Source organism: Protopterus annectens, chromosome 1.part1, assembly GCF_019279795.1.
Source record: "Protopterus annectens isolate FY-2018-M chromosome 1.part1, PAN1.0, whole genome shotgun sequence".
Taxonomy (NCBI): domain Eukaryota; kingdom Metazoa; phylum Chordata; order Ceratodontiformes; family Protopteridae; genus Protopterus; species Protopterus annectens.
This window is the reverse complement of record NC_056726.1, coordinates 355,240,407-355,262,754: the sequence shown is the minus strand read 5'-3', so window position 1 is coordinate 355,262,754 and position 22,348 is coordinate 355,240,407. Positions and strand designations below refer to the sequence as shown.

Here is a 22,348-nt window from a genome sequence, read left to right as displayed (position 1 = left end):
GGCCGAAGGGATGGAATCTTCTACATCCGAGTCCTCATAGGTCTGGAAGAGCTCTTCCTGGCTTTCAGAGTGGACAGAGCCCTCAGAGTCTTCATCTGAAGGAGTAGGGTCAGAGGGTTCAACCCGGGGCCTTTTATCAGGAGGAGGCTGGGATGCTCTCTCGGGATGGGCCTGTGAACCTCTAATCATGGAAATTAAATCAGCAGCCATGGACATAATTTGTGTCTCCGGAGTCGGCTGAGGTAAGGATTTAGAAGTAATATGTTTTGTTTTGCTGGCTGCCTTAGCCCTAGTGTAGGCCTTAATAGACATGGCCATAGGAGGCCTGGCAGCTCCACGTGCAGGAGTGACCTTGTCTACAGCAATGGTCTCTGGCATTTCCTCGGTTTCAGTATCCGGAGGAAAGTCTATAACTGGCGTCGGAGTAATGTCTGGAATCGGAGTCGCGGTGTCTTCGGTTCGGAGCGGTGGAGAAACAGTCTCAGAGGGAACCGGAGCACTCGCGCTAGGTTTTGGCGTGGAGTCGGTGGTAGACGCGGGCCGAGGATGTCGGTCCCGGTCTTTTCGCTTTGGGAGTTTGCGATGTCGGAAGATCCGGCGGCATGGTGTAAGCAAATTTATCGCAAAAATCTTCAGCGAACTCCGCCCGCCTGAGAGTGCGCTTGTTGAAGCGAGCACAGGCTACACAGGCCGAGGCGCCGTGGTCTGGGCCCAGGCAAGGAGGCAGTAAGAGTGGAAATCCTTATGAGGTATTTGTTTACCACAAAAAAGACAATTGTTAACTTTTTCAGTAATTTCTGACATCGGCTGAGGCAAGAAAAGGTCCCCAACGGGGTACTTAGCTTTTTTGATGACTTCGGTATCGTAGAATACAGGAGCTGACCGACCGGCACTTGCGAACTGCTTCTGCTTCGGGCACTGTGCAGCAAGAAAGACTGAAGAAAATGGCGTCGGCTGATGCTTATGTACTCCAGCCGCTCTGACGTCGGAGAGAATGCGACATCAGCCGACGTCGGACCCAGACTTTGGAATCCGGCCGACCGAGGGCTGCCTGAGGCAGGACAACCCACATGTTATGACTGCAGTTGCATTCTTGAAGGACATCTGGCTAGGCTTAAAAAATGGACCACAAGGCCAGTGAGTCTAGTAATAACCTATGAACCTATATATAATAACAAAAATATATTCTAGACTGGTCTATTTTTACACTTTTTCTGCATGCTAAACAGTATTGTGCACGTTGTATTCTTTTGTAAAGAGGTGATCCAATGAGGATCATTTTCAACTATGATCCAGGTATGAAATACAAACACAAAGATATTTTGGAAAGTAGAATTCAAATACAGTACCCAGAAAAAAGCATATCAGATGTAACAAGCAAAACATGACAGACATGGTGCGGAGTAGCTATAATGTAATAGCTAGGCCTCAGAAGACTGAACAAGAGCAGTTCTCACTCAGGGATTGCATTTTAAGTACTATCCATAAAATCCTTTACATTCGTCTGTCCATTTCTATTAAATCAAGCAACTCTTCTCTTAGGTAATTTTCTTCTACACTGAGGGCACATTCTTTGTTCTCCATCTCCTGCAGGCATTCTATAGAAAGTTCCAGAGCATCTTCCTGTGCCACATTCTCTTCAGTTTCATCTTGTGACATCCATTGCTTTTTCATATGGGAGGTCACAGGCCTATCACTCCACAACACTGACTGCATAAGAGTTGACAGTTTCCTTTCTTCTCTTGCTGCCCAACTTAAACTAAATGTTTGTTCTGGTTTCCTATGAAAGGCTCCAAAGTATCTTCATGGTGGAACCGATCAAAGGTTTCCTGCTCCACTCGTTTCTCCTTAATTTGGGGATCCATTGCTCTATCCTGCTGTGATGTTATCCGAGTTAGATTTTCTACACTAAAACATTCACTTTGCAGTTAATCCATAACCTCAGTTTCTATTTTGTTAACTTCTCCATTACTAATCCTCTTTTCTACTGCTCCTCTTTGTTTTCTTATTTTTTGTATTGTAAAATTGTCCATGTCTGGATGCCTTTGGCTACATTTCTTTTCAAATATTTTTGGTACTGCTCTTTTTGTACTAATTAGTTTTGCTTTCTCCTTTGCATAAATATTGTACCATATTAAAATCTCTTTTTCTTTCCCATGTCCACATTTATTCAGATGTCTCCTGCTCCTCCTTACTTTGGGGACTTGTGTAACCTGTTACACTTTCTGCACTAAAAATCCTTCACTTTGCAAGTATTCTACAACTTCATCTTCTATTTTTTTAACTTCTACTTTACTAATTTTCTGTTCTACATTCCTTCTGAGATTTTTTTTTATTGTGAAATTTTCCATATCTGGATACCTTTGCCTGTATTTCTCTTTGAATATTTTTGGGGCTGCCTTTTTCTGTTAATTTAGCTTTCTCCTCTGCATAAATATTGCACCATATCAGATCCCTCTTTTTTTGCTATGTCCACACTTTTTTTTTTTTTTTACATCTTTCAAAAGTCTCTAGATTTTGTTCTTTACATTTTCACACTTCCTCGGTTGCTGCTTTTTCCAAAAGGCCCAAGGTTTCTTGGTCTATATAATGCTTTTCATAAATCTGTTGCACTACTGAACACAATTTTTTATTTGAAGCTTCTGACAGTTTTTTCTTGTGGAAATATATTTCTTTCCTCTAATTTCTCTCAATCTTTTTGTGCATCTTGTGTCTGGAAATAACTCCAAATTTAGTCCTTTTTTAATTTCTCCAAGTCTTTTGGGTTTCTAATACCATGACTGGAAGGGACCTCATTCCTAAGTCAAAGTATGATTAAAGTTCATGAAATTAGCATTGTTTCAATCTTTGATGCTAGCTAAAAATGCTCTTCGAAACACCTGCAATGTGCCCACTAATGACTCCTACAATTCTTATGGAGTTGCATGTATTCATAACATATTCAAAAATTACTGAAAATTCTTTTTTATATGACCCATTGCTACTACTACTTGAACTGTGCAGTGTGAGCCTGGCCATGAGTAATAGACCTTGATCAACCACTAAGTAATTGTTGGCACGTGGGTGAGACAATTTAAAAAAGTAGACATAATACAGAGCCTTGTGTTCCATGTGGTTTGTTACTCTGATAACCCAAATGCTCCCAAAGTTCTTTCTTACACTGGCAGTTGATTATGTGACACGAAGACTTTGGGAGAATGGCATTCACATATAAGCTTATGCTCTAATGCGTCCACCCTGCTCTGAGCTAACAACTTGTGTAACAAAGAGACAGTTTATAAAGTAGGTCAACTCTTACACTAATTTAAGTGGGTCAGTGAAGGAAGCTATTTTGGGTATCTCAAAGAATTTTGAGGCTTCTTACAATAGGTAGCCAGGTGGAGGAGATGCCCTTATGCTGGGATACAAGCAAGCCCAAGTATATGGAATCACTTTGCTGCTACCTGTCCAAGGGAAACAACAAGAAATATATTGCAACTTTCCACAGACCTTCAGAGGTAAAAGATAAATATCCCCTTAAGAAAGCTGAGCAATCCCCGAGCACAATAATTACTCCAGAGGACACTCTTTGAAAAGAAAAGTGTAACAAATTGCGAGAGACTTTTGCCAGGACCGGCTTAATCTGAAAATAGGTAACACTGACACAAAAACCTTCCACTTCAGAAATCTCCACTGACCTCCCTCTTTCTTCAAAGACCTAGCTATTGACAACAATTTAATTCAGGAAGAGGACCTTGTCAGAAAGATAAGACTTATAAGGACATCAGATAATAAAATAGAACAGCAGATGGCTTTTCAAATGAAGAAAGGGGGGCATCTTCTTGTCACCAAAGCTTTTCAATTAGCCTTTGATCACAGATGTCTACATAACCTATGCATGAAAAACAATGGAGAGTTTCAATACACATTACAGATCCTGGGAGATTTACAACCAGGGTGCTCACTGAAGAGCACGAGGAGAATGACTGCAATCCTTATGGCAAGAACTCAAGTGTAATTAAGGACAAAATATAATTCTGAGACTGTAGTATTGGAGTGCTCCCCCATTCTGAGAGACCGTGACCACAAAATATATATTACAGCAGGGGTGCAGTCTCCCATATAAGGGGCGCAAACTGTTAAAAGTGGAACACTGACTTCTGGAATTAAATGCTGCACTGCACTTACGTGTCATGACTAAGTAATTAGGTCTTCCAACATGGTGCATTACAACTGACAAGACTGTAAGCATAGACTCTACAGAGTTTGGTGGATGGGGGTGGACAGTACTTACAAATTACAGCAGTTCTCTGCAAATTATAAAAAGCAACAGGATGGCCAGGGTTATCAACCAACAAGAACTTGGTTGTGGCAAAGCCCATTAAGCCCAAGACATCTTAGGATGCACATGGGCTTGAAGCTAACTGCTGAACAAAGTTAGTTAATGAGCACACAAAAGAAAAAGGCTTTCTTGGACCAACCACAGAATCTAATAGAGAACCTTGAGTGATGAAGCATTTTTGACTGCTGCTCTCCTCTTACAGATGGGCAATACCTGTTCAGATATTATTATTCAAATTAGATGATTTTAAATATTTTCCAGCATTGAAACCAGAAAGTCAATGTGATGTTTACAGAACAAGCAAAAATAAAATGTAGACACAGTGTGATGCCTTATTCTGGCAACCGTTTATCTGCATGAATGTATGGGAAGTAAAGGCTCTGGTCATTTACTCACTTTTACAAACATGGAAGAAAACAGCAACATTGGCAAAACTTTCAGTAAAATGGAAACAATATACCACAGCAAGCTCTGTTCCCAAATGAAAGCAATAAGGATGTAGAAACCAAATTGACCTTTTATGGAGAGGATAGGGTCCCCCTTCCAATACTCTTACTAAAAATGGCTTAGTCACAATGGGCAATGAAATCAGAAGTCCAAAAAATGCAAATTTTGTGCGTTTCTGTGGAACAGCAAAATTAAGCTGGAATGTCTGCAAATCTCACAGCTGCATTTTCTTAATGCTCAAACTGTCAATAAAAAGCTTCTACAGGGTTCTAATGCTCAACGTTAACAAAGCAAGACCCACAAGTACACTCACTCACTGTCTAATCCCCTAGCTCAATCATACTGATAAGTGTGAGTACAAGTGGGTGTGTTGTACATTTATGAGTGCAGACATGGAAGGGTGACTGAATAGACAGGCAGGTACCCAAATGTTACTAAGAGTGCCAGGTACTACACCACAATCTTTATGCCTAGGACTTGTAAGCAATGATAAATAAGGGATAAGCAGGGTAAAAAAAATTAAGGGTTCTATGTGTGTGTCATCTGCTCTCAGTAACCTTGGTGTCTTACCAGATTTAGGGTTCCAAGCATGACATTTAAGGTGTTCATCTCGGGTTTAACTAACTGTTGTCGGTTCACTTTCACCTTCACACAGTAACTGAAGAGTTTCAGCAACACCTGCAAAGGCAAACAGCTCATTATCAGCATGAAATAAAAAAACATAATCTTTCACTTACGAGCCTTTAACAGCATAAGAGTACTTTAGTAATTTAAGCAAAACAGTAATAACAATACTGTTTAATCAAGAATTTCAAACTTCAGTACCAAGAAAAAAAAAGCCCAAATCACTCAAATATCATGTATCGGGGACAACAGCCATGCAGAATATACATTTTTCTTCTACAGAGATGTCAGTCCAATATTTTGAGCATGGTTTTTCTCTAAACCTTGAAGCACTTGTCCTTAAGGTGCAAACATTCCCTTTGGTTTGCATACAGCACTTGTCAGGGTTAGCAATATAATTCATTGCTTTAGGTAAGCTAGTTCTTGACCCTCACTTGAGCAGGTGAACATACCTGCTAGAAAACATACCGGCTGACAAGATTATAAAATTTTAAGTTTCAAGTTTATTTACAAAACGCCATAATACTGCAAATAGAGTATCCAAGACAAGAGTTGTGGAGGAAGAGAACTGCCACTATAAAGGACCTCCTGAAGATAAACTACACAGTATATGTTCACATATCAACTGTACAAAACTTCACAGGAATCTACAATATACAAAACATGAGGATAGAGACTCAAATAGTGAATCCAAAATTAATAGCAAAACCAGAAATGTAAAAAGCATTGCTAGACATCCACCTTACAAATATTGGCCAACTCCTGTAGTAAAGATTAAAACTATGACTCAGTAAGTTGTGCTTCAGTAACAAAGATGTTATGGCAGATGACAGACAAGGAGACATTCCTGAAAAGTTACACAGGCACCCAACACAAAACTCCAGACACTTGTGGAATGAAAACACATGCAGCATTTACCAGCCCTATAGTGAACGTTAGGTAATCTTTTTTTTTTTGATGGACTTGCTCTTCTTTCTACATACAACCACACTTCCTACGATACCAATATAGGCACATGTGATAACCAGGAGATTCCTTCCTTATGCATTCCTGACAGACAATCCTGAATGGAAGGGAAGATTGGCTGCCAATGGGAACTGCTACGATAACACTAGAAATGAAAGTTATGTACTCTCCTTAATATTACATCTCCATGATCCACATCCGTCCACTTCCAACAAAGGGACTGGTAGCTACATGCAACAGTTTCTGGCCCATTTGAGACTCTCCCAAGCTAAAAACTCTTCTCAGTGCTCCCATAATACACCATGCCTTCCAAACTCTCATGACTGAATTTCACCCTAACATACCTGGCTTGGCTATTGAAATTTTACACAGGCTTAGAAGCCATTGTTTCAGGTCTCTCTACCTAAGACATCCTGCAATGTGACAAGGAGGGTGAGGGAGTATGTTGAACAAGACAGACGTGAATCATGAAGACAATATGACAAGCAAAAATCTTTCATGTCACACACATATACTCCATCCACTTCAGTAAAAGGACAAAATCCATTGCAACATCTCTTCTTGGGTGGCATCAAAACAAAATGCAACAAGCAACTCTCACCAGGTTGACCTGAAACATCTACAAGCAGAGTGTGGGAGATGAACCACTTACAGGCAGCCTATGATCATAAGATGTGTAAGTGCCAAACCAGGGATGAATTTCCTGTTCTCCATCCAGTTGTCTAAGTTGCATTTGAATTGGGTTAGGGAGGAACTCTGCTTCACATAGATGGAGCGCCTGTTACAAAGAAGGTATAGTCTCACGGATACAAACCTGTCTCTCCAGCAGATCCTATGTATATATTCTGGTGCGGTGGATTCTGGTGGTGCAGGAGGACCATTAGGATGGGGTCTGACAATGCTTTGTATGCCAGGCGTAGATCTACCATCAACAGCCTGTAAGAGGCAGAATACAGGGACAGGGCTTTAAGGCAGTCTGCACAGGACATGTTACATACACCCTGTATTCTTCTGGTGAGGAACCTCTGCGGAGGTTTCAACTGTTGGACATGCCTGGTTAGGTAAATACCAAAGGGGGCATTGTAGTCAATGATAGGACTGATGAATATCGAATACAGTAGAACAATGACCTACCTGGAACCATACCTTTGTTTTATAATTTGAACAACAAAGAATGAATTCCTCATTACTGTATACATGAGATGGTCAAAGGCTAGATTACTTTCTACCTGTGCCACCAAGTCCTTGACTAATGGGTTGACTCTTAGAGGTGTGTTGTTAATATGATAATTACCAGGAGTGGAGGACTTTTTTATTTATTTGCAGTTGGTTAACCAGGATAGTCCATTGGGCCAATAAGATCCCATTTTCAATGGAGTCCTGGGGAGAAAAGCTCTAAGACAAAACAAAGATTACAGCAGTTACAATTAAATTTTAGGTTACATTAAGTACAAAAAACAAACATTGCATTTGTAAATGTACAGTTTCTTGAAATGGAATAGTACAATTAGAGAATTATAAGAAGTTATTTACAATTGACTTAGCATTTGCTAGATGCAAATATGAAATTAGAGTCTGGAATAAATTACATAGTTGCCTGTAGGAAGAGGAGAATAGGCTATGTGGGGTGGGAGTAGGAGCATTCCCACTTGTATGTTAGATGCGAGTGAAGTGATTATTTAAAGAAAGAGAGGTGTGTGGTGGTATGGATGGAGAGAGAGAGTTCTATAGGCATGCGGGGGCAAAGTACAGGAGGTTTTGTCTTGGGGGATGAAGAGGTTTATACAATTCTATTAGGTTTTGTTTTTTAGATCTTAGGAGTCTTTCTGGGTTGTGCATTTTAAATGTAGAGGAAAGGGAGAGACACAGGGAGGGGTGAAAAATGAGTTTGTGTGCATAAGTAAGTTGAGTATAGGCGAGATATTTGGGTAGTTCTAGCCAGTTTAGTTTGTGGAGAGATGCACAGTGGTGGGTTGATGATTTGTGGCTAGTGGCGAATTTGGCAATTTTATTATCACAAGAGGACAGGTTTGTCTTGAGAGAGGATTGTAGGTTTGTTAGCAGAGGGGCACCATAAAGGAGGGAAGGGATGAGAAATGTAGTAGAGTGAGTGAACTTAGTAGATGCAGTGAGGTAGCGATTATGGCAGTAGAGCATACCAAGTTTTTGGTGGTTTTTTTTATGTTTAGTTGTAGATGGGAATTGAATTTAAGCTGGTCATCGATGTGGACCCCTAATAGTCTGGTTTCAGATACCAGTTCAAGAGGTGTGTTGTTCTGGCTAGTGATGGAGAATAGGTTTCTATCAATGGTGGTGGTTTTAGAGGGGGTAAATACTATGAGTTGGTTTTTGAAGCATTGAGTGCTAGGTGACTGTCTTTCATCCACTGTTATGTGGTAGAGGAGGAGTCTTGAGTAAGCTTTAAGAGAGTGGGGATGGATGTGGCAGCACAGATTATAGCTGAATCGTCTGCGTATTGAATAATGTTAGCATAAGGGATTGAGCGGAAGAAATCATTTATGAATATATATTGAAGAGGAGGGGACCCAATATGGAACCCTGGGGGACACCAGTGGGGGCGTTAAGGAAAGAGGAGATGGCCTTTTTCCACTTGACTGCCTGTTACAGAGGTAGCTGGTGAACCAACTGAGAGAGGAAAGGGATAGGTTTAGTTTAGAAAGTTTAGTAAGGAGAAGATTGAGGGAGATGGTATCGAAGGCCTTAGAGAGGTCAAGTAGGAGGGTAGACACAGTAAAGCCAGAACCCCTGGCTTTATTCACTGTTTCCAGGAAGTATAGGAGGGCAGTCATAGTGCTGTGACTGGGTCTGAATCCGTGTTGGGTAAGAGTTAATAAATTATCTATGAGGTAGGAAAGGAGTTGACGATGGATACATTTTTCTAGGAGTTTAGAGATGGAGAGAGGATGACGATGGGATGGAAGTTTGTAATACTGTTATTATTGCCTCCTTTGTGCAGGGGTATGATGAAAGCCTTTTTCCAGAGTTGGGGTACAAAACCTACTTGGATAGAGCGATTGATTAGGATACTGATGGGGAAAGGCTATGGCTTCGGCAGCTATGCTAAGGAAGGATGACGGAATGTTATCGGGGGCATGGGAGCATGGTTTTAGCTTTTGCAGGAGTTTTTTTATGGTAGAAGTTGGAATGGGTTTTATGGAGAATGGTGGGGGTTGGGAGACAGAGTATGAGTGTGTGGAGGTGAGGGGGGTGACAAGAGAGGAGATGCAGAAGTGAGGGGTTAGTGTTATTAGAGAAGGATGAGGTTAGTTTGGAAATGGAGTCTATGAAAAAAAGTTAAATTTGGTGGCCAGATCTATATCTGATGCATCTGGATCAGGGCTTGGGATTTCTGTTGTGAAGGCTTTTAGGAGGGTAGCGATACCTTTCTAGAATTTTTGTGGATTGGTTTTATGGTCGTTTTCAAGTAAGGAGAAGTAATTCTGTCGGTCTGCTGTAATAAGCTTTTTAACTCTGTTGCGAAGTGTTCTGAACTCATTAAGGGTGGTGGGAGTTTTGTTTCTTTGGTAACGTGCCCAGGCTTTGTCTCTAAGGCACATGGCAGTTAGTGTGTTTTTGGTTAGCCAAGGGGCAGTTTTGTTTCTTATTCTTTTGTTTTTTAGGTAGCGAGTGGTGATGTAATTATGAGTTACATGTGAGGGTGAAGGAAGATGCCTTGTAAAGATGGGGAGGTGGTCGCTGTGGGAATTGGGAAGAGTCCCACTATCAGGGTAGTAGTGGGGGTGAGAGACTAAGAACAAGTCTAGGGTGCTACCACTGGAGAAGTCTTTAGAGGGCCTGGTTATGGAGTTGATGAGCTGAGAGCAATTATACAGGTTGATGTTTAGGGGGTGTGATGGGGACCGAATGGACTTTCTAAGGAATACTATTATGCATTTCTTGGCATTTAGTTTTAGTTCATGGCTCTCTCAGAAGTTACCCATCTGTGTCAGTTCTTTCTGGTGAACATTAGTGTCTGTGTGGGGATTTTATGACTTTTCCAAAATTGCAAGCCTCTACAAATTTGGTCAGCCAGAGGTCTTGACATTGGACTTGACTTTAGAGAACTAGATGAAAAAGGAGTGGTCCCAGGACCGATCCCTGAGGGATTCCACTTGTGACGGCCTTTTTTGTAAAGTTGGACTCCACAATTTTAACTTCCTGGCTCCTGTCTGTAACCCAGCTGGCATTCCACTGGGTGACATAAGAGTTTATATCTAACATTTTGAGTTTGCCAGCAATTCTAGTGTGGGGTATGGTGTCAAATGCCTTGGCCTGGTCAAAACAGGCAGTGTGGACCATTTTGACCTCCTCCATTGCCTTGTTGACCTTCTCAAGGAAGTCTATCAGGATGGGTTAGCATGACCGGCCCTCGAAACAAAACTGGATTAGTCTAGTGTCTGGAGGTTTCCCATGTCATTTTTAACCATTTTCAGGACAATTCTTATTGCTTTGCATATGAAACTAGTAAGACTTAACAGTTTGGTAGTTTTCAGGGTCTGTACATGGCCTGCCTTTGTGCACAGGAATAATGGTTGCTGTTCTCCACTTGTGGGGCACGGAGCCTGTTTGGAGGCCACGGTTAAATAATGATTACAGAGGGCCTAACAAGTCCTGTTTCATGCTAAAAGGCAGCCTGGGATATTATCTGGGTCCATCGATGCAGTGTTCTTGGGCTTATACAGAACACTGAGGACCTGCTTCCTAGTGATAGTAGTGGAGTTATATTGGATAGTATTTTCTGATGAAAGGCTGAGGGGGGAGAAAGGGATAAAGTTGAAGCAAAATTAGTCTGCCAGTAGGTTTGCTACATCTTCTAGCTCAGCATAGGATGGCTCCAGTAACAAATAAGCCCTGCACAAAATTGTGTATTGCCTTTGAGGTTGCGGATATAGCTAAAAAAAATGCCTTGTGGTTGTCCTACTGATGTGATTCAACCAGGGTGGCTTTTTTTAGTTTGTTTTGAAATTATTCCTGGTGGGAACAGCTGCCTCTGTGCAGCTATTAACATGCTTAGAGTTTCTGCGAACAGTTCAGTCAGTGTTATAAAGCAAGGCAGCCAACACCATTACATCAGTTTTTCTTGCCCTAACCAGTCAGAAGCCCAAGAATATATGGTAAAGTGGTCCTGGTGGCTAAAAGCCACCAAGAGAAGCTTATGTCTCCCTAAAGAAAGACGATATAAGGAGGAAGGAGGGAGAGAAACCAGGACTGCAACAGTGAATACACTCGAACACCTACATTTATGGCAAGTGTACATTAACTGTACTACGTTCTTCATGTTTCACTGTTGCAGTCATCACCTGTGGGATGATTCCCAAAGCTGAGGAGAGTGGTGGTAGGATTAGTAAGAGACCTAGGCATGGATCAGCATTGCCTTGCAGAACTGCAGAGGCAAAACCTACCCTAGCCTTAGAAAAAAAGAGGTAGGTGGTAATGCTTGGTAAAGGTATGGACAGAAGTCCAGGTGGCAACTTCCAGGATGTCACTGGTGGGAACTCCTCTAAGGAATGCTGTGAAAGTGGAGGCTGCCCTAGTGGAATGGGATCAAATAGACTTGGGAGGGTATTCCCCATGTAAACTGTAGCAGAAATGGATACAGTGCAATATCCATTTGGAAATGGTTTGCTTGGAAATGGGTTTCCCCTCTGCCCATAGGGCAAAGCTGACAATTAGCTGGTCTGTTTTCCTGAAGGGTTTAGTATGGTCCAGATAGTATCTGAGCTGTCTGTGCACATCTAGTGAGTGCAAATTTCTTTCCCCCTTGTTTTGAGGGGTTAGGAAAGAAGGTGGTTAGATGTATGTCCTGGTTGAGAGTCATATCAGATACCACCTTTGGCACAAAGGAGGGATTAGTCCTCAAGGAGACCCTGTCTGCATGGAACATGATGAAGGGTTCAATTGCCATCAGTGCCTGAAGTTGTGAAACCCTTCTGGCTGAGGTGATAGCTAAGAGAAAAGCAGTCTTCCAGGAGAGGTATCTTAGTTCTGCTGAAGCAGCAGGTTCGAAGGGTGGTAAGGTTCGTTTTTCCAAAACATAATTCAGGTCCCAGGCTGCAGTGGGTGGCCTTCTGGGAAGTCTGACATTAGAAGCCCTTCTGAGGAATTGTTTAATCAAAGGATGGGAGAACAGGGGCTGATCTGTATCAAAATGAGCTGAAATGGCAGAGGCGTGGATTTTAATGGAGGAGGAGGAGAGGCCACTATTAAGTAGCTCTGCTAAGTAGTCCAGGATAAGAGGGATGGAAGGTTATGAGGCATTGCTCACTCTGGACTGGCTCCAGGAGCAGAATCTTTTCCATTTCCTGCGCAAGTTTTTCTGGTACTGGGCCTTCTGGCCTCTGTGATAATGTCTAGCACCTGTTTGCTTAACAGGGGCCCCTTGTTTGCATTTAAAGTATTAGCCTGCAAGTCTGGGTGCAGTATTCCCCCTCCTCACCAGAATCAAGAGGTCTGAGATCAGGGGAAGCTGCCTGGGAGGCTGTAATGTCAGGCTGCACAGTAAGGGGTACCAATGTTTTCTGGGCCAATCTGGAGCAATGAGGATGGCCTTTGGTCTCTCCTCCCTTATTCTGATCAGTACCTTGGGGATAAGAGGCAGAGGAGGGAATGCATACACAAAGAGGGAGATCCAGGGGAAGGTCAAGGCATCCACCTTCCACGCTACATGGTGATAATCCCTGGTACAGAATATTTTCAGCTGATGGTTGAGATGAGAAGCAAGAGATCCACCTCCGGAGTTCCCCACTCCTGAGTGATTTGTAAAAAGATTTTTCTGTGAGCTGCCATTCGTGGGAGTACAGTAAGTGTCTGCTTAAGTGGTCTGCCAGGCTGTTGTTGATCGCCGGTAGGTATTGGGCTATTAGGTGTAATCCCATGGAAGAGGTTGTCAGCCAGAGGTTCATGGCTAGCCTGCACAGAGGATAAGATTGGGTCCTTCTCTGTTTGTTGATGTACCACATTTACTGTTGTGCTGTCTGTTTTGATAAGGAGAACCCCTGGCTTGAGATGGGTTTGAAGGATTTCAGAGCCTTTTGTACTGCCATCATTTCCTTCTGGTTGATGTGTAAGGGCAGGTGCTAGGCATCCCAAAAACCCTGGGTGTCCCTATCTTCTAGGTGAGCGCCCCGAACAATGTCTGAGGCGTCGGTAGTAATTGTCTGCCTGTTTGGGCGGAGGGTGAAGGGAAGACCCTTGTTCTTGGCACAGGCCCCTGTCCACCAGAGGAACTCAGCCCTTACACAGGGGATCAGAGGTTAAGAGTGCTAACACCAAAGATTCTTTAGATACCACTGAAGTTTTCTCATGTGAAGCCTGGCCAGAGGAATTAAAAGGATGCAAGATGCCATGTACCCCCAAGGCTTGCAGAACTTCCTCACAGTAAGGTGACTTCTGGAAGCCAGCTGAGTAAAGTAGACAGGAAGCTCTGCTTTTCTGGGGATAGGTAGGCCATTTGGGATGCTGTGTCCAGCAGTGCTCCTAAGAAAATGATCTTCCTGGAGGGTATCTGCTTTGATTTCTTCTCATTGTGAGTAGCTTCTTTGCACACAGCCTGAATGAGGCAGTCATCCAGATAAGTGTAAATCTGTATATTTTTTCTGTCTGCAGAAGGCTATGGCTGGGGCTAAGCATTTAGTGAATATCCTAGGAGCAGTAGATAAGCCAAAGGGCAGCACAGAGAACTGAAAGTGTAGTGAGCCTGCTCTGAAGCGAAGGAATTTCCTGCAGTATTCCCTTATGGGGATGTGGAGGTAGGCATCTTTTAGATCTAGGGTAACTAACCAGGCATTTATTGTCAGCAGAGGCAGCAGCTGCTGCAAAGTTAGCATTTTGAATTTAGAGACCACCAGGGAGGTGTTCAGAATGGATAGATCAAGGATGGAGCGCCAAGTTCCCTCTTTTTTGCAAACAAGCGACAGTCTGGAATAAAAGCCTTTGCCTGCTTGATCTTGGGGACAGGTTCTACTACCCCTTGGAATACGAGAGTTTGGACTTGTTTCAATGCCTCTGCTCACTGACTTGGAGGTATGTCTGGGTACCCTCTTGGAATTGGGAGTTCACTGAAGGAGAATTTGTATCCCTGAAAAATGCTATTTAAGACCCATTGGTCCTTTGTTATAGAAAGCCTGCTTTACTCCAAATAAGCGGTCCTTATCCAAGGGTGCATCAATCAATTTAGATTTGACAAGATCAGGGAGAGGTTGTTCCTTCAACCATGCATGTCTCCTAATGACAGATCCTGACACTGCTGCCCTGCTTGAAGCTTCTAGGGTGTCATATTCACAGTGTAATGAGTGTTTGGCCACTTGACAAGTAGAGTACAGTAAATCTGCCAACTCTTTCGAATTGGCATAGTCAGGAAAGGCTGAAATATTTTGCTTTAAAAGTTCCAAAGTGTGTTATTGATACGTTAACATGTGGAACTGACAGTTAAGTTCTCTGACAGCTAAGGTTGCAGAGGTATATACTTTTTACCCATCTGTCCAGAGCTCTGAAATCCTTGTCAGAAAGGATAGGATTCTTTGCAGAGCTAGCCTTGGCTCCTTTAGATCCCTGTGTAATTACCTCTGGGTCTGCAGCAGGATTTCTGTACAGGTATCTGTGAGAATCTGGTACTTTGTAATACCGGTCAGGTTTACTGGGAGCAGGTGAGAGGGTTTCAGGAGATAAGCTGGATTCATAGAAGACATCATCCACCACCTCTAATATAGGGGGATGGCCAAGGGTCTGTGCTGGGGCAGGTCTAGAAACTCTTAGTCTTTTCTTAGACTGAGGGAAATCCTGGGATTCCCAGTGGAAGTGTTCCATGAGGGTGTGATGGGTTTCCCCAAAGGAAAGGTCTTCTGGTAGGGAGGCAGAAGGAATGGATTCCTTTGTATCTGAATCCTCATAAGCAGTCAGAGTTTGTTGTTCCTCTTCAAAATCTGAATAATCAGACTCCTCAGAATCCTGTTCTATCAGTATTTCAGGAGAAAGGTCTCTTTTCCTTTCAGAGGTTGTGGCCCGACTGCCCCTGATAAGGGAGATAAGATCATGCACCATTTTAAGCATTTGAGCTTGGAGTGGAGGGGCAGGAGAAAGATGGTGGCAACAGGTAGATTTCCAAGGCGTGGCCTGGCTTCTAGGCCTAACAGTATCCATCGATCTGAGAGAAACTGTAGTCAGAAGAGAAGACATTGTTTTTTTGTCTAGCTTCGTTAGTGCGAAAAATCTCCTCGGAAGCTGGTGCCTGTGTCACAGCTCCGGACTCAACCAAAGCAGAGACAACCAAAGTCTCGGAAAACGAAGAAGACTTCTTTGGCATACCGGAATCCAAAAGGGTCTCAGTAGACGCCTGCAAACTTATCGGATTGGGCATCAGGGGCTGCAAAAGCACCTCACTGAATTCCGGAGAACTGACTACCTGCTTAGCGGTAGAGTCGTTAGAAGGCTTAGACTTGTGTGGTCTGTCTCTATCTTTATCTTTACATTTTTTCAGAATGTCTACAGATGGTTGGCTGATGGATGCCATTTCAGAATGTGAAGATGAAAATACCTGGCTACAATAAGAGCCTATGATGAATGATTCTCATGTTAAAGAGGGCACAGAACTGGCAACTGGGGACGTTGTGGTATGGACCTAAACAAGTGACGCAGTATGAATGGAAGTCTCTGTGTGGGATTTGCTTTCCACAGGTGAGACAATTGTTAACTTTTTCAGACATCGGTTAGTGCAAGAAAAAAAGGATCTCCAATGGCTTACTTAACTTTAGATGTTTTCAGCTGTAAACTGAACTCTGGTAGCGACCGACTGGCACACTTGTGAACTGCTTCTGCTACAGGCTCCACAGGAAGAAAAACAGATGTAATGGCATTGGCTGCCTTGCTTTATAGCACTGACGGCCTGACGCCAGTCAGCAAGTGACAGCAGCTGACGCAGAAAAACACGGACTCTGGTATTCGGGCCGGCCGAGGGCTACCACAGCAGGGATAACCCACAGGTGATGACTGCAACAGTGAAACACGAAGAACATCTGCAAAGATGTTAGTATTCTCTAGGGTGAAGAGAACTTGTAGGGAGTGAATTTTCTTGTTTAGACTCCTAGCATTGAGCAGTAACACTTAGATTTTCTTGCTTTCGATTTGCTATGTTGGAAGTATCTTCAGTGTGGCACTGCATGTGCAATATTTGAGGGGAGAGGTGTAGACCATCTCTGAAAAAGCAACATGGTCTGCTGAACATCTCCTTCCATTTTGACAAATACTGCATCCCCTTCCAATGACGCCAGGAACTAAGCCAGTTATTGAAGTCTGTCTTCTGTTTGTATTATGTCATCATCCTTGGAGAAAACAGAATGCTGCTCAGCACTAAGCTCACACCAGCCTGGGACATATTCCAACAGCTTCATGATGACTCTCTTCATACAGTCTAAGGAGATACTTCTCATGTCATTTACACCCACATGAACTAAGACTGAGTCATACTCTTACTTGTAGTCCAATGACCAGAGTGCATGCGTAACATGGCAGATCCTGATCCTGATAATTAACTGACTGTGACGCTCTCCTTACTCAGCCTGGTGACAGGGACATCAGTGTGTCACAATGGAGTCTGCAATGGCCAGCCTGTTGGATTGTGTGATGGCTTGCCTTACAGGCTTAGATGTAGAGGCTTCATGAGATGGGGCTGCTGAGGGCATCTATGTGTACTTTGAATAGGAGGTGTTTGGGGTTTAAAAAGGTTACATTTAATTGCCTCAGCATATCTGGGATTATGTGTCTGCTTCGTAATGTGTGCGATGGGTGCAGTATGTGTACTACTGACAACCTGACTGACATTAGCAGTGTTTTTATTTGAGAGATTTGCCTCCAGTGACATCATGTAAATACATCTCTCAATCAGTTTGAGAATTATCTGGTTGTCAGTAAACATGACGCAATTTCTACATTGCTTCAGGATGCCCATATCCACAGTAACGGAGATAGTGGGTAAGCTCATATCCATGGCAACAAGCCCTTTTTTTATTGATTATATGGTTGTGGTAGGAATATAAATTAAAATCAGGAGCATCTGGTTTGCAACACTGTAGGCCATGCCACTTACTGCAAACTAGCTGCCCTGTGTACAACTAGGTATTGGTGAAATTTCAAAGGCGCTTTTACAGGAAAATGTCAACTCAAGGAGCATGCGTCTATACAAGGCACTGCCAAAAAGTTGAGGGGAAACTACTAAAGCAGACCCTAATGATTTATGGATGAAGCACTTAGGAAGCTATTCTTAAGTTAGGTTAGACAATAGCTAATCAACCAGTACTTACTAAAAAGAAAAAAGAATTAGCTTTGTCAAGAATGATGAATAGTGGGGATTCACCTAATTGACTACTACTGGTGATGGTCACACCACTGTTTCATGCTGCTGGGGTATAATGCTCCTTTATTTTTCTCACCAGAGGCAAAAAAGTAGCAACAATCCCAAGATGAAAAGGATAGCACAGGTGATCAACAATCTTGACCCAGGTGATGCAAGGGTCTATAGGATTGCTGCAGCCTTTTCCTGATAGATACTCTGAATAGCAACCAGATCAATCAGGAAGGTCCCACACAGACACTCACTGCCCAATCAGAGACAGTCAGAAATCAATGCTCACTGCTCCTTCTATCACCAGAAACAAAATAGAAGCACAGTTTCCAAGCTGGCACCCATGAAGACGTTATCAGGCTTTCTGGCGATCAGCAATATCCAGAAAATAATTTCCCTATGCTCTTTCTCTCACCAGCAGCAAAACAGAAACACTAATCACAAGATGACTGCTGACATTTAGAATGTGTTCTCTCCAATGAATGGTGGTCTTGGACCACGTTTCAGATTTTAAAGGCAAGATGAAAAAAATGTGTCACTATCTTAAGAGCTGCCATGTGCACTAACCAGTTAGATATGAAACGGAAGGTAACTCGAGCTTTATAGCAACCTAAGGGGAGAGCCACTAATTTTAAAAGACCAAGATAGACTGGAAGGGAGTGGGCACTTAGCATTCTGGCTCTATAGAATACAGTGGGAGGACAAATTAAATGTAAACAGCTAAAGGGGGAGTGACTTCCTAAAATGAAAATTTTGAGCTTACTGACAATAGCCAATGAAAGAAGACGGTGAAGGAAATATGTTAAACATGTTAATTATGTTATGTTAACAACTGGTGCAAGGACAATGGTATGAAATTAAATGTAAAGAAATGTAGCAGAGCTCATTTTGTTATACAAAACAGTTTCACTTATCATACAGGAGATGCACCCTCGCAATCAGAAATTGTTGTACTGGATCTGGGTACTCCTGTTAAATTCCTCATCATTTGACCAACATGTCTCCACAGTACTTTGGAAAGCCTTTTATCTGGCCCATCTAATTTCCAAAGGCATTTCCACTATATCCATGGTTGTCTTAAATCCCTTAAACTCATCTTATCACATCCATTACTGAATATAACATCTTTTGGCATATACTTAAACATATCACCCAACTTGTGAGTCCTCAGAGATTGAGGACTAAAAACATCAGTGGCCTCGAGAATCTTAGATATAAGGAGATACTGGCAGCCCTTTCTCTGTACTCTGTCTCTGTAATTACAGACACATTTTTGGAGATCTTTATCTAGCCTTTCATGCCATGAATGATCCAACCCTGTTTAATTTCCTATTCCTTCACTGAACTAAATGTAAATCAAATACTCTTGCTGTCGTTTCTGGGTCTATCTGCTGTTTTATGTATGTGCTGTACATTTGTTTGGAAGGACCTTGGTGCTCATTGTGGTTGCTCGCTTTTATTTGTAAATCAAATACTCTGTTAACGGAACAAAACTGTCATTAGCAAATAAATACGACACGTTGACAAGAGAGACTCATACCCCAACGTATCCCTCACCTCTGGAACAAACTTCCACTACATGTCGAGTAGAGTAGTACCCTTGCTACCGTCAAAGTAAACCCAGATAACCGGAGAGGTGGCCTCAAATTCACTCACAATCTATCTTGTCTTGCCCTCCTTGAGGCTACAGGAAATTTTGAATAGTTTTCTTTTTTTTTTGCTAGGCTTGAAATGGTCTTCTGACTGATTGCCTAATACTAACCAAGGAACCTATGTGGTCAAATTAACATAAGGGGTAGGCAACTAAAGAGTCGAGTTTAAAAATAACAGCACCAGGGTGACTCATAGGAGAAAGCAATAAAACAAAAACAAACTAAACATTGCCTCACAGCAGTCTACAGTAGTGTCTGAGTGAGCTTTTCCAGTAAAGCCTTGAAAGGTTTTACTTCACCACTCAAATTCAGGTTTAGTTCCTAGCTCCTCCCTCAGTTCACAGGTAATTATCCTTAAGTGATCTGTTCTAATTTCTGTGCAACTCACAGAAGACACAGCTTTGGTCTCTTTCCTAGTTTAAATATCCAGCAGTAGACACAATACAATTAAAATACACTGCAATGAAAATACACCGCAATAAACAAAACAGAAAGAGGCAATAAACAGTACAGATTACAAGAAAGCAATACAAAAGAAAGTAAACTAAAAAAAGTTATGTAAAATGTGCATAGGCTCAAATGGATATGACAAGAAAGAAATGCATAAAAGATAGACGTGCGAACAGTATTATGCATGTAACATAAAAGTTGGAACTAGACATTTAACACAAAAGCAGTTAAAGATAAAAGGTGGTAATAAATATACAAGAAAATTATGCTTTCTGTAATGTCTTTCAATCTGAATGGTCTTACAGAAAATATAAACATGAGAGAGTAGTGAACTATACTAAAAAACGTGGAGTGCAAATAACTATGCTACAGGAGATGCATCTGGAAAGAAGTGAACATGTGAATTTGATAAAGAAAGGTTTTCAGGATGGTTATTCAGCAGAATATATAGAGCAAAGGAAATGAGTAGTAGTTATATTAACTGCAAGAGGAACTCCAATAGTGAGAGAAGAGAAACAAAAGATAACAATGGAAGATGCACAGTACTAAGAGGATACTGGCAAGGGAGGAGGATTACACTGGCATGCATTTACAGTCCATCTAAAATTGCTATAATGGAGCTTAAGAAAATTCTGGAAGAAATAATCAGCTTTCAGCAAGGAATATTACTTATAGGTAGAGACTAGAATTTGGTTTGCAACAGTGAAGTGTCGGGGGGGGGGAGGGGCAGAAGGGAAAATGTAACAAAGGAGGGTAGATTTTTGAAAATAATTTATGAAAATGTTTGGCATGGAAGATCTGCATTCAGTAGCAGGAACTGTGAGTGAATTTAAATATTATTCTCCAAGATACAAAAACTGGGCTAGGCTAAATAGAATTTCTCTCTCCCAGGAACTGTGAGTGAATTTAAATATTATTCTCCAAGATACAAAAACTGGGCTAGGCTAAATAGAATTTCTCTCTCCCAGGAACATGTGCATTTAATTGAAGGTCTTGAAACGCACCTAATAACCATTTCAGATCATGTGCCAGTAATAAACTACAATAAAAATGTAAGGTAATGAAATAAAAATAAGACAATGGCACTTTCCCATCTATTGGCTGTAAAGAGAGAAATTTAAGGAATGGGTTTTGGAATTAATTCAGGAGCTACTAGAGAAGGATAGAAGTTTCTTCTGAAAATATAGCTTGGGAGTGGGATAAAATTAAAATGGAGTTTAAAACTATGGTGGAAATAAAGGAAAGGGAGATATGGTTAAGAAAGAATTATTTAGAGGGACTGACAAATGACAAAAGTACTGCAAATTAGGGGGAATATCTCTCAGAAAAAGAAAAGTAGCAACTGCAGAATGCTAAACAGAAAATAAAGGATTACCTCAACAATATGCATGAGTTTAGAAAGATTGCTGTTAAGCAAACATTTTTTCATAATAATTCGAGAGCACAAAAACTTTTAGCAGAACGACTCAGGCAACAGAAAGTGGAAAGGGCTGTCACCAAGCTTGGGAAGCCTAAAAGGAAGATAATGGATCCTCTGAATATTTCAGAAATTTTAGGAAAGTTTGTTTAAAGCAGAAAAGTACGGAAATCAAGAAAAAATACACATGGAAATGTTTATGGAAAAATTAAATATGCCAAGTTTAGAGGTAGATAAGTTTAGAGGTAGATGAGGCTCAATTACTAACAGGATAGGAAGAGATGAGCTAAAAATGGCTATGTACAACCAATTTACAGGAAAGTCCCCAGGAATAGATGGCATTCCTGTGGATGTTTAGAAGCTAGCAGAGAAAAAAATGATAAAGATCTGAAGGTTTTAACAGTATCTAGGAGAAGTACCAGCATCTTGGAAGAAAGCGGTAGTAACAGTAATACCTAAAGAGGGTAAAGATCCATCAGATCCAGCTTTATACAGGCCTATTTCAATACTAAACCAGGATTATAAAGTGTTTATGTCTATAACGGCTAAAAGAATGGAATGACAAAAGTGATACCAAAACTGATAAGATATGGATCTGTGTGGTTTTGTGGAGGAGAGGCAAACATTTGACAATAACAACAAAACACTGATGATCCAGAGGGAGGCAGAATGCAAGAAAATATCACTGTTACTGGTGGGTCTTAATGCAGAGAAAGCATTTTGACAGTGCAGACTGGGACTTCATGAGCGACAATGGAGGCATTTTCTTTCCCTGATACGATTATAAGGTTGATTAGGAGCATATACCCCAGGGATTACCCTCAGTGTCACTGACGACAGAGGCAGAGCAAAATTTATATAGTTCCCTATACTAAAGGGGGGTTAAGCCAGCAACAAACGATAAGGCTAGTGTAAAAATCCCTGGGAAGATAGCCTAGTATGAACCTATGAACCTATATATTAGGGATCGGAGGTGAAAATTGAAGTGGGTGGGCTCCTCTGCGATAACTTATGCTTGAGCAGAGGAACCAGGCCAGGTTATCCGCTTTCCCCTTTGTTGTCTGCATTATATTTAGAACCACTGGCAAAGAAAACAAGGGGTTCAGAAATTCAAG

At 41.7% G+C, this 22,348-nt stretch overlaps 1 protein-coding gene across 1 annotated transcript in view; it reads right to left on the bottom strand.

Annotated features, from left to right (window-relative positions):
- The window catches only part of UBR4 (ubiquitin protein ligase E3 component n-recognin 4), a 3,959,899-nt gene that overhangs the window by 305,016 nt on the left and 3,632,535 nt on the right, over positions 1-22,348 (bottom strand). The window contains 1 exon segment of the mRNA XM_044087073.1: positions 5,339-5,446. Within this exon segment, the coding sequence (XP_043943008.1) occupies positions 5,339-5,446 (108 nt within the window).